Source organism: Thalassophryne amazonica, chromosome 5, assembly GCF_902500255.1.
Source record: "Thalassophryne amazonica chromosome 5, fThaAma1.1, whole genome shotgun sequence".
NCBI lineage: Eukaryota > Metazoa > Chordata > Actinopteri > Batrachoidiformes > Batrachoididae > Thalassophryne > Thalassophryne amazonica.
The window spans coordinates 84683086-84701474 of NC_047107.1; the positions used below are offsets into that span (position 1 = coordinate 84683086).

General features: G+C 41.0%; 1 protein-coding gene across 1 annotated transcript in view; it reads left to right on the plus strand.

Annotated features, from left to right (window-relative positions):
• The window catches only part of LOC117510863 (integrin alpha-2-like), a 61338-nt gene that overhangs the window by 12445 nt on the left and 30504 nt on the right, over positions 1–18389 (plus strand). Inside the window, exons 3-18 of the mRNA XM_034170754.1 lie at positions 1375–1484; positions 1699–1790; positions 6754–6868; positions 9286–9413; positions 9547–9695; positions 10780–10930; positions 11378–11543; positions 11767–11843; positions 11984–12122; positions 13356–13501; positions 13744–13887; positions 15719–15922; positions 16050–16180; positions 16277–16440; positions 16570–16721; positions 17205–17315. Of these exons, the coding sequence (XP_034026645.1) occupies positions 1375–1484; positions 1699–1790; positions 6754–6868; positions 9286–9413; positions 9547–9695; positions 10780–10930; positions 11378–11543; positions 11767–11843; positions 11984–12122; positions 13356–13501; positions 13744–13887; positions 15719–15922; positions 16050–16180; positions 16277–16440; positions 16570–16721; positions 17205–17315 (2179 nt within the window). The remainder of the gene's footprint in view (positions 1–1374; positions 1485–1698; positions 1791–6753; positions 6869–9285; positions 9414–9546; positions 9696–10779; positions 10931–11377; positions 11544–11766; positions 11844–11983; positions 12123–13355; positions 13502–13743; positions 13888–15718; positions 15923–16049; positions 16181–16276; positions 16441–16569; positions 16722–17204; positions 17316–18389) is intronic.

Here is an 18389-nt window from a genome sequence, read left to right on the forward strand (position 1 = left end):
GGCCATGGTTGAGATTGGAGTCTGACTGAGTCTGACAGATAACAAGTTCCAACAGATGCCATTAATACAGGTAACAGGTGGAGGATAGAAGAGCTTCTTAAAGAAGTTACAGGTCTGTGAGAGCCAGAACTCTTGCTTGTTTGTGGGTGACCAAATACTTATTTTCCACCATAATTTACAAATAAATTCTTTAAAAAACCTACAATGTGATTTCCTGGATTTTTTTTCTCATTTTGTCTCTCACAGTTGAAGTGTACCTATGATAAAAATTACAGATCTCTCTCATCTTTCTAAGTAGGAAAAGTTGCACAATCAGGGACTGACTAAATACTTTTTTACTCCACTATATGTGACAGCATAGGGTTAGGGTGTAGACCTTTGTCAAGGCCAGAGATCTACTGTTCTGTCATATTTGTTTCCAGCCATATTTATAACCATGAAGTGAACAAATATTTTGTTCCACTGGATCTGAGCTTCTATCCAGATTGGCAGCAAATTATTAATTAATGGAAAAAGCCATATCTTGCTTTTTTTTCCCCCATTAATACACATATATGCAATTTATTCTTGCAGGACAGAAGGTATGTAGTGCATGAGTGACTGTGGTGTGCATGTGTGACCCCCATCCGCCCTTCCTGATCACCCTACAAGATCTTACTCAAAGCCGACTGACAACTTCTATCAGGAGGGACCGACCACCAAAACAACACGAAGACAGACAAAAACGATTGGCAAGTGGTGAAAGCAATAACTGTGAAGTGAGACACAGAGGAGACGGTGCCCCAACATAAAACATGCCGGAACAAACCACCACACATGAACAAGCAGTGACAGCGACAGTCTGTTGTCTAGTTAGTGAGCATTCATTCCCTAATCTAGGACACCAGAGTCTTGATCCCCTTGAGAGCACCCAAAACCGAATTGTGGTGTTGGCCACAAACACATGACCAGCCACACACAGAGACCCAGATCACAGCTATATATCCGATCACTACTGTGGTTGGTGTGTTGGGCCAAGATAAAAGTACAGAACCCTACCATAAGGCATGGACCCCTCCGGCGTGTCAGAAGCCATACGGCCGACTGCAAGTGACAAAGGAAAAGGGCCCAGGATGCAGGGCCCCAGGAGGAACCAGGCGAAAAAGGGAAGCGGAGGGGCACAGGGGCCAGGAAGGGCAGCCACCAGAGCCACCGGGGCAGCACGACGTACCAACACGGGAGCGGCCCGATGGCGCCAGAACGCACCCCCGACACCCATTATACCATGGTATACAGGGATAAGTACCAACCCAAAAGGCGTGGGGACTTCTATTCCTTGGTGAGGGTAATGACTGATGCAGTGTGTGTCTCTAACAAATGTTCTGTTTTTTGTAGGCTCTTGGTTGGTGCTCCATGGAGTGGTTTCAGTCAGGACAGGAAGGGAGATGTTTATAAGTGTCCCATCTCAGGATCCAAAAATACCTGTGACAAGCTTAATCTTCAGGGTGAGATCTAGAGTTGGCCACTGACCCCTTATCCAAAAACCAATGAAGTTCTTATTACTAAACAGAGGCACTTTACATGTCCCCAAACATCTTGTTTTTTTTTGTTTTTTTTTTTAAACTAGGATTTTAATGTCTATTAAGCACACATTTTATATGCTTTGTGTTGTATTATTGCTTAAGTTCTAATTTTTGGTCTTTTTCACTACATTCAAAGATTCTGTGAGCATTCCAGATGTCAAAAACATCAATCACAACATGTCCCTCGGTTTGACTCTCACCCAGATGCCCACAATCGATGGCGTGATGGTAAGACTGTGCATACCATACAGTAGATGTTAAGAATAGAGGGGTTTTATTCTTTAAATTGTGCAATTTAAAGTTATCAAATTGAAAACACCCTTAATGGAAGCATGTTTTTTGAAAATACAAAACTCACATATCACAACAAAGTTTTTACACTTGCATGAGATGTTTTTTCAAAAGTCAGCCACATGGGAAGTACAGCCAAGGCATTCTGTGTACCAGTGCCAAGATCAGGTAAATGAGAAGAATTGAAGCAGGAAGGACATATGCCATAAATTTTCTTCAAATCTCACTCACATTGGGCCTCATGTATCAACGTGCGTACAGCGATATTTGAGCGTATATGGGGTGTACGCCAAAACGGCTGTGCTACTTGGCATTTATCAATGTAGTCGTTGGCGTACGCTGCGCTGAAAATATACACCAGGTCGAGAGGTGGCGTAAATTATACACCAAAATGAACCAGCGCTGGAATCCACATAAAAATGAAAATGATCAACATGATAAACAGTGCCATTATACAAATCAATGCATATGTTACATAAATAACACTTTCCTGATTATACTACATAATAATCAATACAAATCCCACTTTTGCGGGATTGTTGGTCTCGAGCACGATCCGTGGCCACAGCGCTGACCGCAAAGAAAGCGCTGCTCGCCTTTTTCTCCAGAGCCTGGAGCCAGAGCAGCGCTGAGCTTAACTTTATGTGGTGTGATCATTTTAGACAATGAAATTGATAATTACAACTGTAGTGTTGTCATTCCCTTCGCCCGTGCTGCAGCCAGGTTTTGTCATCTCCATTCGTTTGTCACAATAAAATAAATAAATAAATGCATCTTATGAATAAAGAAATCTGAAAAATTAGGCATGTCTTATTAATTGAGCGAGCAAATATTCACATGTCAAGAATTATTGACGTGAAAAGAGAATACAGTGGTGTCTCGCTATAACGCGGTTCACCTTTTGCGGCCTCGTCGTTTCGCGGATTTCTTTAGTCCAATTTTGCATGCTTTTTTTTACAGTGCATTGTGGTCTGCATGTCTGTTTATAAGAATCTTCTCGCCCAGAAGAAAAAAGAGCGCCAACAACTACTCATAACTGTGTTTGTCATTCAGAAACAGACACCTGCAGCCAGGTGTGAGTGGAAAAAGGTGCGGCGTCAGGACGCAGAGGCGCGATCTGTGAAATACTGGTCAGTCACTATTAATAATTTCTTATGTGTCCAACCTCGTAGGTTGATCGTTAAAATTAAATTTGTTAGTTCTAAAAGCCATCATAATTATTTATAGGAAAATGTTCTGTTTTTATTTCTCAAACAAATGTTTGGGCCTGAAAACAGATTGGTCTTATTTTTCTACTAAGGTTTGAACTTTGAGAGTTTACACACGAGAGAAAAGTGAGAAAATGTTCATGCCTGATTGAGAAAGTGTATAAAGTGGTTTTACAGCTTTGAAACGTCTATAATAATTGTAAAAAATAACGCTGACTACGTCGCGGTTTCGCGTATTACGGGCTATTTTTAGAACATAACTCCTGCGATAAACGAGGGACCACTGTAACACTATTTTGATTATACTACAAAACAATTGATACGACGGCCGCTTTTGACGCTCTATTGGCACGCATCGTGATTGGTGGAGTTCTTTTTCTTTGCTGTCTTCCTGGCTTCCATGTCGTAAAATGAGGGTATGTCTGAAGCGGAGTCTGAATATTTATGGGCGTGTTTATTATAATTACGATTGTTTTCACCCACCGCATTTATCAAGGTCACGTCAGGCGTACGCTGGAAATGGGCAGGTGCGCACTGCTTGATACATGTCACGGCAACTTTGATGTACTTCAAATTTACACCGTAAATTTACACCACAAGTGCGCAACTTTGATACATGAGGCCCATTGGGTGCACAATCCAGTGCATTTGGAGTGCTGCTCTCAAGACCAGATAAATGAGTATGTTTGCATTAGGAAAGGTACCTGGCATAAATTTTACCAAACCAAACATGCAGATCACAAATCAAATTTCCATAACTGATTGATCAAGGCCCAGGTTAACAATGACTGCCACCAGCCACAATGACTGCCACCACTGGAAACTGGGTGAAGAAGAGGGAGAAATGGAGAACATGTCTGGAGATAGCGAAAGAGTGGTAATTGGAGCAGGTTGGTGGAGGAAACGGGTGTTGACGTAATGAGTAGATATGGTATCAAGAAATGTGGACAGGCAGGTGGAAGTACATTTTGCTAAAAGGGTAGAAATAGTTGTGATAATTTTAAGAAGAAGGAGGAGCACAGGCTGATGTATAAGAGTGGAGGAAGGTGTACACACAGGAGATGAAAGCCTAGGGTGGTGAAAGGGGAGAGCATAGCAAGACAGCACCCGATGGTGATTTTTAGGATAAATTTGAAAGTGAAAAAGAGGAAAAGAATGAGAGATGAACCAAGGATCAGATGCTAGAAGCTGAAGAAGGAAGACTGTCATGTGAAAATCAGGAAAGAGGTGAGACATTCACTGGGTAGAGGTGAAGTAATATGGGCCAACTGGAAAATTGCTGCAGATGTAGTGAGGAAGTCAGCTGGGAAGGTGCTGGGTGTGACATTTGGATAAAGGAAGGAAGAAAAGGAGACTTGGTAAAGGAATGAAGATGGGCAAGTACGAGGTCTGTTAGAAAAGTATCCGACCTTTTTATTTATTTGAATCACGTGTGCTTTCATGAGCCAACCTTGAACCTTCGTGCGCATGCGTGAATTTTTTTCACGCCTGTCGATTGCGTCATTTGCTTGTAAGCTGCCTTTTGTGTGCGGATGGGTGTAGTCTCTCGTCGGATTGTCTTTGCAAGGAAAATGGAGAAACAACTGGAGCAGTGCTACTGCATCAAATTTTGCCAGAAACTGGGCAACAGCCAGGTGGAAACCATTCGGATTATTCAGACGGCTTTCGGTGACGATCCTATGGGCATCACACAGATTAAGGAGTGGTACAACCGGTTTAAAGACGTCCGCACAACGGTGGAGAGCGAGCCACGCTCCGGTCGGCCATCAACATGCTGAAATGACCAGATCATTTCCAAAGTGAACACTGTGGTGATGCGGGACCGTCGTGTGACTATCTGAGAAATTGCAGAAGAGGTGGACATCAGCACTTTTTCGGCACATTCCACTGTGACAGAAGATTTGGCCATGAAAAGAGTTGTAGCGAAATTCTTGTCGATGGTTTCGGCACGAAGCTGCTGACGGAGCAAAAGCACCTCCATGTTGAATTCTCACAGGACATGCTGGACTCCGAAAAATGATGCCCACCTCTTCCACCATTCGGAAGATTCAGACGGCTTTCAGTGGCTTTTCAGTCGTATGACTATCCGAGAAATTGTGGAAGAGGTGGGCATGTCACAACATGTCCTGTGAGACTTCAACACGGAGGCGCTTTTGCTCCGTCAGCTTCGTGCCGAAGCCATCGTCATGAATTTCGCTGCAACTCTTTTCATGGCCAAATCTTCTGTCACAGTGGAATGTACCGAAAAAGTGCTGATGTCCACCTCTTACGCAATTTCTCGGATAGTCACACGACGGTCCCGCATCACCACAGCATTCACTTTGGAAATGATCTGGTCATTTCAGCATGTTGATGGCCGACCGGAGCGTGGCTCACTCTCCACCATTGTGCGGCCGCCTTTAAACCAGTTGTGCCGCTCCTTAATCTGTGTGATGCCCATAGGATCGTCACCGAAAGCCGTCTGAATAATCCAAATGGTTTCCACCTGGCTGTCGCCCAGTTTCTGGCTAAATTTGATGCAGTCGCACTGCTCCAGTCGTTCCGTGTTTTTCCTCGGAATGAAAAAACGCTGAGCGCACGACACACACCTCACACAAAGGCTGGATACCAGGAAATGACACAATCGACAGGCGTGAAAAAAATTCACGCATGCGCACAAAGGTTCAAGGTTTGTTCATGCAAGCACGTGATTCAAATCCATCAGGTTTTTGAAAAAATAAAAAGGTCGGATACTTTTCTAACAGATCTCGTATAAGGAGAAAGAGGTTGGCAGAAAAGAAATCTGCAGGGCCATGGGTATAGTTTGGAATGTGTTGTAGATCACATGGTAAATTAAGAGCATCACGTTCTGACTTGGCTCTCTGTTCATCAGAACTGTCTGAGGCAGTGCCCACATTACTTCCTCCACTTGGCATCTCCAGGTGCAAGACACACTTGGGGAAGTAACTCACATCCCAGAGGCAGCAATCAACAAGCATCCAGCCAAGTATTCTGGACTCAGATTTAGAGAAGCTGATTGTCTTCTGATAACTTATATTCAGCTACAAACTGCCCCCCTGTGGACCGAAGTATGGGCTCTGAAAACGTCAAAGGAATTATGATGTAGACCAGGGGTGGGCAATTTCTTCCAGAAAGGGCCAAGAGGGTGCAGGTTTTCCTTGCAGCCACTGACTCCACCAGGTGATTTCACTGATTAACTGATACTATCTGCTCAAAGTGATATTAATCAATGAAATCACCTGGTGGAATCAGTGGCTGCAAAGAAAACCTGCACCCTCTTGGCCCTTTCTGGAACAAGTTGCCCACCCTTGATGTAGATGTAGATATAATGATGATTCCTACTTCCAGGAGACCAGAATGTGCCACAAGTTAGCTAAGTGGTTAGTACCATTGTTTCCAAACACAAGGTTCCCAATTAAAGCCCACCTGTCCCCATTCTCTATGTAATGTGGAGTTGCATCAGGAAGGGCATCTGGTATAAAACGTGCAAAATCAACATGCAGTTGTATATCTGATGTGCTATGTTGGGGGCCCCAAACAAAAAGGGTGACGTCAGAAAAACATACTTTCACTGAGTTACTCACTTTGTTTTCCACCACCGACACTTTATTGTGATTGAGGACTAAACTAATTCACTCACTAACCGTGACAAATCTGAAAATCTTGTTACATTCTGTGGTCTTCTGAAACAGGTGTGCGGTCCTCTCTGGGCCCAGCAGTGTGGCAGTGAGAACTTCTACCCAGGAATTTGTTCAGAAATCAACCCGCTTTTCCAACCTCAACCAGCCTTTTCTCCGGCCCTCCAGAGTAAGATGTGCCAGGTCTTTAAACTGATAACTGATGTTAGGAGTTGTCTGTACTTGTGTTTGTTTAGCAGGATTATGTGAAAAATTGTAAACTAACGTGGTGGAAATATTAGTTATCATAAGAACAATCCAGATAAGGAAGAGTTGTGTCACATGGCGATCATGCACAAATACAGTCACATGATTTGGTTGCTCCAGTGGCTAGCATACTCTTATCAACAATGCTCATGAGGCTCAAGCATAGGGACTGTCTTGTCTTGTCTGTTGTCTTTTTTGCAAACACTCAAATCACAGTTAATGAATTTTTTGGCGAGGGAGTCATTCTACTTGCATTTTCCTGTAGTGATGAGCAGCTGTCCCAAAGGTGATGGTTGAATTCAGTATAACCACTTGCACTGAGGGGACTGTATCAGTCCCTGTCTGGTCACCAAGGTGAAAGGAGCTTACTGCTTTATAGCTTTATAACATGTTAAGAAATTAATTTCTAGAACGCAGTTCCAGATTTTTGGCATTCTGGGAACTGAGAAAGTATCCAGTGAAGGCACAAAGAATAGAAAAGATGATGATTGATTGAAGAATCATTTTGTAATCATTTGGGTACCGTAGTCTCGTTTGAGGGTAGGCGATGAAGGTGTTAAAAGTAATGCAAAAATTGTACACCCAGGGACAGCCCCATTATCATTATTTACATTAAATCTTGCTAACACTTACCGTCACGACCTCTCCCATTTGCCTCGTCTTCCTTTCTCCACTGGGAACCGAAAGAAACGGCACTTTTCGTGACTTCATCTGTGATTGCAGGTAAAAACAAAACAGTACTCCATTTTTTCATGTGAAGTGATGCTGTGTTTGTGTTGCGCACTGGTAGGCTGTCCTAGGAAGTGATCAAGTCCCACGATATCGCGCAGGGGTTCAAAAGAGACTGAGCAGCCCCATTGACACATGTTCCTCTGAACCTACACCTTGTGTTACAGTAGACATAGCAAGTGATTGCTTAGTCCTGGCTGCTACTCTGTTGTACTGTTTCATTGGTCCAGAGTGTTTGCATACGGCTGACCCTTCTGAAAAAAGGTTGGGCAGCTGCAGTACCAGGGTTCTTGTAGGTGATCCTCCAGTTAGTTATGAACCACTGAATCTCAGAGAGATTTCACCACGCAGGTACAGATACAATAATCTTGTATCTGTGCAGATCGTCGTCAGGCAGGTAGTGATAATGTTCTTCTGACATTGTAGCTTGCCTGTATTTGGTAAGGAAATATCATTCCAACAGGTTTGGAAGAAACATCCCTATCTGGAAAGTAAAGAGTGACTGCTTGGATTGCAAAAACTATAGGGGTACTACACTGCTGTCTGTGCCAGGCAGAGTACTTATACTTGTAGTAGTCATTCTCAGAATGATCCAATGCCAGCTACTTGCTGCTCAGTGACCAGTGAAGTCTTGCTGCACACCCTAGAAGGCAACAGTTATCCACATCCTAAGTCTTCAAGTACTCACTAATGCAAGCATGAACATCAACATGACCTTTTTGCAGGATATGTTGTTCTTCTCAGAGTTTGGTTGAGTTGATTCTGAAAATCTGCAGAATGCCCGCTAAGTTTGATTGGTGGATTGTATGTCACGTGACATGGATTATTCGTACCATTTGCTTTTGTGTTTCATTGAACACTCTTTTTTAGCGTACAGTTTTGGTGCTATATGAAATATGCTATTGCACGTCCCGAACCACTGCGCATGCTCACACAACAGGGGGCGGTGTTTAGCTAAACATAGCAGAGTTTGTTTAGCTGGTGGACGATGATTTGAAGGAGCTAATTGACGCTGCTAATTCTTCTAACACAAAAACAACAAAAACAAATATACCACGCCGTAAGCCATCTGGAAGCATGAAGTGCTGTTAGGATGAAGTTAGGATGAAAAGCTGGACAATTTTTTTACTGGAGTGAGGAAAGCAGGGGGGCAATCTGTACATAGTCAGTGGATGGCATCACAGGTGACAGAACAATTTTGGACTCCTATTTAAAGTTTGTGTTGGACTGTTAATCACTGGTGAGAAACACCAAAATGTAAGTCCCTTTCTGTTGTTTATAAATTAATAAAATATCAAATGACCAGGATCTATTTTTGCCATTATATAAAACAAATAATGGATGTTTTTCTCATTCTTTCAATGGAACGAATATTTAATTCAGTGAAAGATTTCACTCATGAAATATTTGTATCATTGAACTCATAAGCATTCATTATTTATATACTATTAAATCTTTTTAACAGTGTCCATATGAATCGGCTTTATTCAAGTTCAGCTGCACTTTGCATTTCTCTGCTAGTAGTTTTGTTGGTAACTGTCAGTTCAGGTCCATTTCTCACTGATGTTGATTACATGCTGTAATATGTGTGTTTTGTCATGATGTTGATAGCATGTGGAGGGCCTACGGATATTGTGATTGTTTTGGACGGCTCCAACAGCATCTACCCTTGGCCTCCAATAACAGAATTCCTCAAGAAACTAATACCTGCACTTGAAATTGGGCCAAAGAGCACTCAGGTGACATCATGCTTCAGCAGTTAGAAATAGAACAAGAAACTGTCCCAAGTTCATTCACCTCTCTACAAATATGTCTTTTGGTAGACTGACTTATTTATGAGTTTCTAACTGTCTTTTTTCCTTCGTATATCAGCTCAGTATCATTCAGTATGCAGTTACCCCGAGAGTTGAATTCAGACTGAATGAATATAAAAACAAAGATGAGATGATCAGTGCAGCGTCTGATATCACACAAATGTATGGTATAAATACCAACACCTTTACTGCCATTCATCATGCCAGGTTGGTGGTGCATTCATGTTGTCTTTATACAGTGCATGTATGCATGCACATGTTGTACTGTGTGTGTTATTTTTTTAAGGTAACTGCTTGTATGTATGATTGATTGCTTGTTTTTGTTCTTAGTATTTCTTTCTATCTTGCTGTCCAGTTGTCTGAGAAATCACTCCGTATTAGGCTAAAATAAAACTGATTATTTTGCTTGTAATCAACATTAACTGTTTTGTTAATGTTTTGCCAATTAAAATTCTGAATGCAGTTGCGGTCGGACGTTCACATGCACTCATCATGGGCATGAATGTCATAGTAATTTGAGACTTTTAGAGCCCCTTCACTAGTACGAATAAGTACTATTCAGGGTGAATCACGGTGGAACAGCGCGCATGAGCGAACCATGAAAACATTGAGCCGATGGGCGGATGTGAAAGATCCCGCTGTGACGGTTTCGTGCACGCGACAATGTCGTGCACAAGTGTACACGACACTTGTTTAGAAATGGCTCCAAGAGATCTTCCCAACTTGTGTAACTCTACAGTTCTCCTTAGAGCTTCACTGAGTACGCTGTAGTTTTCCATTGTTCTGAGTAGTGGTCAGTCCAATGAGTGCTGTCAAACACATCGGTTTTATGTTGGCAAAGTGAAGCTACCAGTTGTAGTCAATCATGATTACTAATGAGGGGTTACTGTGATAGGCCTTGGCCTTGTCATGTTAAAAGACACTGCAAAACCTTCAGCGCCACTTATTAAAAGATTTAAGTGAATGTATGCATATATTTGAGCCTGTATGTATAATGTTGATAGTGAGTGGATTGGAGAAGATCCAAAATAAATTTAAACTTGTCCACCCAATTGTTGTTTGTTAAAGTCATTGATGATGTACGTATGCTGTGCAATCAGTCCACCCTGACCGAACAACAAGGACATCATTAAAAGCACAAAATTAGCATGATATTCGTGCCTATGATGCGTGTATGTAAACGTCCAACCACAACTGTATTTCTTGTTTGGTTTTTAATTAATTATACAAGTATAAAGCACACAGGCAGTGATTTTGCAGTGTAACTGTAAGTTGTGTCTTTGTTTTTCAGTCAGTGGGCATTCAGCCAAAGTAACGGTGGCCGACCAGGCGCTGCTAAGGTGATGGTGGTGGTCACAGATGGCGAGTCTTCTGACGCACACTTGGGCGAAAATGTCATTGAGGAATGTGAGAAACAAGGCATCACCCGCTTTGGTATCGCTGTAAGTGATGACAATTTATTGACAGTTTATACCAAATAATAATGCAGTTAGATTTGATAGAAATGACTCTGCTTTTAAATGCAGCTACATCTTTCAAGGAATCAGAGCAGCACTACGGATTCTGTCAATAACGCAAATCCTACTGTACCTTTTAGCTAAATGTGTGAACAGCTGATTCTACAATACTAAATTTATATTACTTAAAGATAAGGCTGAGGGAGGTCACAGCAACACATGAAACCAGTAGTGAGGGTAAACACTCATTCAAAAAATTGCTTTGCACATACAGTAAATGAGCTTCAGGATGTTCTAGTGTTGTAATATTACCATATGAAAAACTTTGTGTTGATTTCTTATTTATTTGACGGTTACTGATCTGTTGATATTATGTCAAGTTTTGTCATTGTTTGTCAGTTAAATTTGTGGTTGTTTTTCCTTTGTTCTTAGATCCTGGGTTATTACATCAGAAACAACGTAGACACAGAAAAGCTAATTAAAGAAATCAAATCCATTGCTAGTTTGCCCACAGAAAAGTATTTCTTCAATGTATCTGAAGAGGCAGCACTGTCCAAAATTGCTGGAACTCTCGGGAACCGCATTTTCAACATAGAAGGTGCATTTGTCTTCCTGTTGTTGTCTACATGTTACACGTGTAATTTACTGGTGAAAGACATTGTTTCATTCATGCACCACTTCAGAGTTTGTTTGAAAATGTTTTCTTCAGGCATGTCACAGCAAATCTGTCATACTGTAGCTGAAGATCCCAGAAGAGATCAAAAGACACTCTGGCTTCTGTTTCTGTTTGTGATGATGGATTTACACTCTTTTTCCATAAGGCACTGGAAAAGGAGGTGAGAACTTCAAGATGGAGATGTCCCAGGTGGGATTCAGCGCCCACTACTCCACAAGACAGGTACATAGCATGAACTAGTACCACGTCAGAGGTCATCACATACTTGGTGTGTGTCTTGGGGGTGGGGGGGTGGGGGTTGTTATGTTAATGTGATGATGAAAACAGTAAATGCCTGTGATTTATATTGTTTGTTGTGTTAGAACGTGATGATGTTGGGAGCAGTGGGAGCATATGCCTGGAGTGGGACCGTTGTTCATAAAACAGGTTCACATGTGGATATTTTCCCCATCTCCACCTTTGAAGAAACCCTTCAGGATCTCAACCACAGCTCATTACTGGGTAGGCAGTGACATTCATGTACTGCATGACAACCTTTTATAACCTTTGCAACTCTTACAAAACACCCCCCAACAGGAGCGTGGTGGTAGTCAACTCTTGGGCAACATTAGCAGAGGTTTTGGTTCTCAAGTTCCTATTTTCAGCTGATGTACAGTAGAAGGACATTTGTCTGGTGGTATTTTTTGATGGGCGATTGCTTCATGCGGGAGATATTTTGTAGACATTGTAAGTGGCCTTTCAGCCTACTGTATTTGCATTTTCTCTGCAGACTCTGAAATATAGGAACCAGTTGATCTCATCTCATCAGTAAACCAAAGCCTGGCTTTCAGTCCTATCCCGTCAGATCTCAGAAGCTAAGCAGTGCGGCATCTGGTTAGTACTTAGATGGGAGACCTCTTTGGAACACCAGCGGCTGTGTGTTTCTCCAGGTAAAACTGGAGTTGCGTCAGGAAGGGCATCTGGCGTAAAATTTGTGCCAAATACCAGTGCGGATCTGGCTCTATCCGCTGTGGTGTCCCCAAACAAAAAGGGAGCAGCCGAATGGACAACAACATTAAGGCACAGTTTGACTTCAGCGCATGTTAACAGGGATGGTTATTGGGTTAATTGTGGTGCAACAGCAAACCTCAAGATTCAGCTGAATTCAGAGGCCCACATTATTCTAACTAAATGCCAGTAGGAGGCTATTTTTGAGGAACTACACCCTGAATGCAGATATGCATTGCACTGGGGTTGCTAAGGTTTGCAGAAGTGGTATGTCTGCAAACTGAGCAGTCTGAGTAGCATCCAGAGGAGTTGCAGCACAGGGCTTGGTGGCATGTACCTGGAGGTGAGAAAAGATGTTGAGGGTGGACAAGAAGACCAGTGTTATTCATATGCGTCACACATGCTCTGCCTGCCGTCTTTGGAACCTCAGCTAATATCGATGTTGATACCGGAAGTGCCTCTTGCGAGTGACTCGTGTTCTGTATTGCATTCAAAAAGCTAATGCATTAAAGTCCCACATTACGGAGAAAAAATAGGAAATGGAATCAAGTCAACCTGCACCACATTGGAGCAATATTGACCTCCAGCCCTCCTTTTTTTTTTTTTTTTTTTACTTGCCCAGGATATTACTATGGAATTTATGACACCACTAAAATCTGCAAGCATTTTTTCTGTTGTTTGTTTGACTTTCTCCATATCAACAGTTGATCACAAAGTCGGGTGCAATCCTTTCATGGTTTTTTGCAGGTTATTCAGTGAGCACACTGAGCGATACGTCAGTGGAATACTTTGTAGCTGGTGCACCTCGCTCCAACCACTCTGGACAAGTTATCGTCTACACAGTTAATGCTCAGAAACAATCCAGAATCATTGATTCTCAAAGAGGAAAACAGGTACTATTTTACATTCTCTCCATGAATTTAACAAGTGTATTGAACATTAGCCCAACAGGTTTGACAGCCACCAAAGATATGTATTATTATTATTCCTTAAGACTACTGTATTTCTCATTTCTAGCAGGTTTTAGCTTTTGTCTGCTAATAAACTACATTTTACTCAAACTGTGTGGCATTTTTTCGACTGAAGTTGGATTACCATTCAAATTCATTGAGAGAAAATAAAATGTATTTCCTAGATTGGGTCCTACTTTGGCAGTGTCCTGTGCTCTGTGGACGTGGACAAAGATGGGGTGTCAGACCTCCTGCTTGTTGGTGCACCGATGTTCATGAGTGCATTGAAGAGAGAGCAAGGCAGGGTCTATCTTTTCTCCCATACTAAGGTAAAGCTGAGCCACACGGTTTTAGGTTGTTGCTTTAGAAACATCTTTAGTGTGGAGAAGAACAAGTTCCAGATTAAAAGCTCATAGCATAGATTAATAAATTCCAGGTGCTGTTGCTGATGAAGGTAACTACTCTATGAAACAGAACCACGTGTAGAAGCAGCTTTGTACGTCTGACCCCAAAAAACCCAGATTGTTTTTTGTATGAATGTCTTTATGTTGTAATTAAAAATAAAAATCTGTACCTGGTAGCACATGTGGTTGTATTGGTTTTGGTCCTGTGTGTCCATCTGTATATGAGGGGAAAATAAGACTTGAACCAATTTGGACCCAACTTGGTGGAATGTTTGAGGTTCATCCATGGACAAATTGATTTGATTTGGATAAAAATCAATTAAAAGTCAAGATCACTGGCCAAGGCAAAATTTTGGGCATAATGCTTGTATACATGGGATATTTGGAGTGGCTATCCTGAGGGAGTGGTTACAGATACACCAATGGCTACTGGTCATAGAATCATGGCACTGGGATAGGACAGGTTGTTAAGTTAGCCTACTACATGAATATGGATGCTCCTGCACACCAGACCCTGAGTGCAGGAGCATTCACTGGCAACCCCCATGGCCACCCGTATTAGGTTCACAGCCAAAGGGTAGATGGCACTGTAGAACTGGTCATCAGCTCATCTAGGAGAAGGGAACTCCAAAGAAAAATCTCCAGCTGTGAGTCACACCACTGCCTTGTTGTAGACCACTGATTATGAACATGGCTAGAGAGACAACCCTGAAAGAAATTCTGAATTGCAGCCTCATAGTTAGAATAGTGATGCATTCAAGACTTTCTCTGAAGGCTATTGTAGTCAATCTGGTATGAGAGGGTGCTGCTTGCTGTTTTATGTTTGCCAATGAGGAGTAATGGACAGCTTGATGGATTATTTAACTGCAGAGAGTCGGCTCTTTCAAATAGTTAAATGTGAATTTGTGTGATATTTCAAAGAGGAATTAATTTATAACTTCACAAAAGTGAACTTTTTAAGCTCACTTCATTAACCTGCAGTCTGTCGCTGCAGATGACATCATTTCTGCTGTGACGGTTTACTGACACCGACATTGGAATGAGCGTGGGTCTGTGTGCGTGCATGCATGTATGTGTGTGTTTCTGTGTGGTGGCGCCACATAAAAAGAAGTTTGTTGAGCACTTTAGTGGAGAAGACTTAAGGTTTGGTTGACAAAGCCCCACATTATTATGCATCTCACCTTCCACTTCCCCTCATGGAGCTGGGCCACAGTTGATATGACTGACAGTTGCCAAAGAAAAATGAACTCCTTGTTATTTGTCACATTACTTTTGACCTTGGGTAACCTTGAAAGGTCAAACATGTTTAGATGGTATTTCAGTTGGTTGTAGCATTGGCAATTGGTTGTACGGGCACTTTTGGTTACTATGAAACACTAATATTCTTATATCACCTTTCTATTAGTTATATGACCTTTGACCTTGGGTGACCTTGAAAGTTCAAACTCATACACTTTTGTTACCATGAAACAGTAATAGGAAGTCATACATCACCTTTCTAATAGTCACGTGATCTTTTCATCTTAAATGACCTTGAAAGATCACCCCAAGGTCATAACCATTTACCTCAAGCAGTTTGTTGCCACAAAGGATTCAACATAATAGGAGGGTTTTGTGTGAGTCAAGTATAAATTGGTTTCATTTTGAACAGAATTGATCAAATATCAAGAGCCCACAGACTGTTGCATATTTTATTTTGACTTAGTCCATGTGTAGTATAAATAAGTAAATAAAAATTGTTCTTTACCATGTAAAGGGTATCCTGAATGAACAAGGATTTCTCAATGGGCCACCTTCAACTGTGAATGCACGTTTTGGAATGGCCATCGCTGAAATCCCTGATCTGGATCGTGACTCTTATAATGATGTTGTGGTTGGAGCACCGCTTGAAGATGAAAAACGAGGCGCCATTTACATTTACAATGGGAAACAGAAGACATTAAACAAAGAGTTCTCACAGGTACTTAGAGAAGAAATGATTTTAGCACAGATTTGGGTTCAGAGAGTAAAGTGCACGTGGATCTAAACAAACAATGGATACAAATGAACGTTAACTGGAAGATCATTTTTATTTTTATCCCCCCAAGAAAATTCTTGGCTCCAAACTGGATCCTAAAGTTCAGTACTTTGGAAGATCTCTGGATGGTTTGAAAGATCTAAATGATGATTCAATCCCTGACATCTCAGTTGGTGCCCAGGGTAAAGTAGTGCAGCTCTGGTGAGTCAAACCAGCATAAGATGTGGAAATAATAATATCTGATGGATTAAAAACTGTTTGTTGGTTTTTCATGCTATATTACTCAAATTTTTTCAGGTCCCGCGGTGTGGCGTCTGTCAGAGCTACAGCTTCTTTTGACCCTGATAAAATCAACATTTTGAACAAACCATGTAACATCAATGGCCGCAAGCATTCATGTTTCAAAACTAGCCTGTGTTTCAGCGCTACTTTCAGACCCAATAACCCAGTTGGACCCGTTGGTAAGTCCGGCACCATTATCTCCATAATACATACAGTAGTGTACAAACATGTTCCCCTCTGAGGTGTAACTAAAATTATGCTATATGTTTAGAAAGTGTGTTGTAATGAGTGGTGTTTCACTTTTTCAGCCATATCCTACACACTGATTCTGGACGCTGACTTGGAGGCTTCACGAGTGACTTCAAGAGGATTTTTCACTAATAACAATGATCGTTTATTTTCAGACAGAGCAAAAATAACTTCTAATAGCTTATGTCAAGACTACCAAGTATATGTTCAGGTAACAGATGATACTTCTGCCTTTTTTGTCAGTTTGAAGCCTATAATTCCTTCCTTCAAAGTTGTGACCATTGTCTTTCTTGATGGCTTCCCTCACTTATGTCCTTGCTGCACAGTCTTTGAGTTATTGAAAACAGCCTGCTCCAGACTGATTTACAATACAGTACCATCCATCCATCCATTTTCTGAACCTGGATATTCCAGTTAAGGCTCACTGTAAAAGGGGCAGGACTCTAGAGCCTATCCAAGCAGTTAGACCCTTAACAGGCCCCAAAAGCCCCCAAAATACTTGGAAATCCCTATTCATCTATCTCCTGATTGTCTTAAGAAAACTAGTTGTAAAAGTGATGACTGGCATTAAAAATAATACTTACATTTATTTTGTCCAATTAAATATGGGTTGTGAAAATGGCTATACCTTCTAAATATTCCTTTGCTAAATATGATTCATTTAAAATTTGCCCAAATATGTTTTCTTCATCAGGAAACACCGGACTTTGTCAACTCTCTGAATTTAAAGGTGGAAATTGAGCAGCAGAATGCAGATGTAAACCCTGTCCTCGATCCTTCTTCTCCAAGTGCATGGGAGTTTTTTGTAAGTGACAGACTGTTTGATATCTGTGGTTGCCATATTATTTATTTGTCAATTTTGTATTTGGGTGTCGTTACATGGCAAGAAAAGCTATGATAATTGTTGTTTTGCAGATTGTAGTCAAATCGATGGAAATTGTGGTTATGTTGTAATTACTTTTTTTTTTTATATATATATATATTTATCATTTTATTTTTCATTATACCATAACAAAACACATTTGAAAGAACAATAACACAACAAAACAAAGTGACATGTGACAACATATTACATATTCACATATAAATCTTAGATCATAGATTTCTTCACGGATCTTTGAATTCTGTCCATTTTTTCCAAAGCTCTTCGCGTTTTGGTAGTTGTAGTCTTATGATATGTGTAAGTCTTTCCATGTTATAAATGTCATCCACTATTTCTCTCCAATTGTCTGAGGTGGGAGTGGTGGCCTTGTACAACTTTTGTGTAACTGCTTTTTTTATGGCCGCCAAAAGAATCTTCACCAAATATAGGTATAGGTTAAATATTGTAAATATAATACTGTACATGTTTTAGGGTATCTCATATCCAAGTATGTCTTCTAATTCTTTCCAAACATTATTCCAGTAACTTGTCAACTTGATACAATGCCAAAATATAGGTGTATGATCAACGTCCTGCTCTCCACACAGTCTTGAGCAAGGTTGATGTGCTGACAATGAACCCTTCTTTATCTTTGGAGTAATGAAAAACGTACAGTATTTTTCCAAAAGAATGTTTTCCACATTTTGGAACTCGATGTGTCCTCTTGCGTTCCACAGATGTCATATCACATCTTGTCACTTATTTCCATCTTTAGTTTTTTTCCATTTATTGCTTATGTATAATGTTGAAATTTTACTGTTACCTACCAAACCTTGATACAATTTTGAAACCCATTTTACAGATATATTCTTGTATGCATTACTTAATACTTGTAATTACCATTTTATAACAACGTATTTCACACGTTACACCTACTGTTTGCTTACAAAGTTTCCAAAATGGAAGAATAATGATGTACAATTACTATTATTTTATAATGTTAATTTTAACACTACA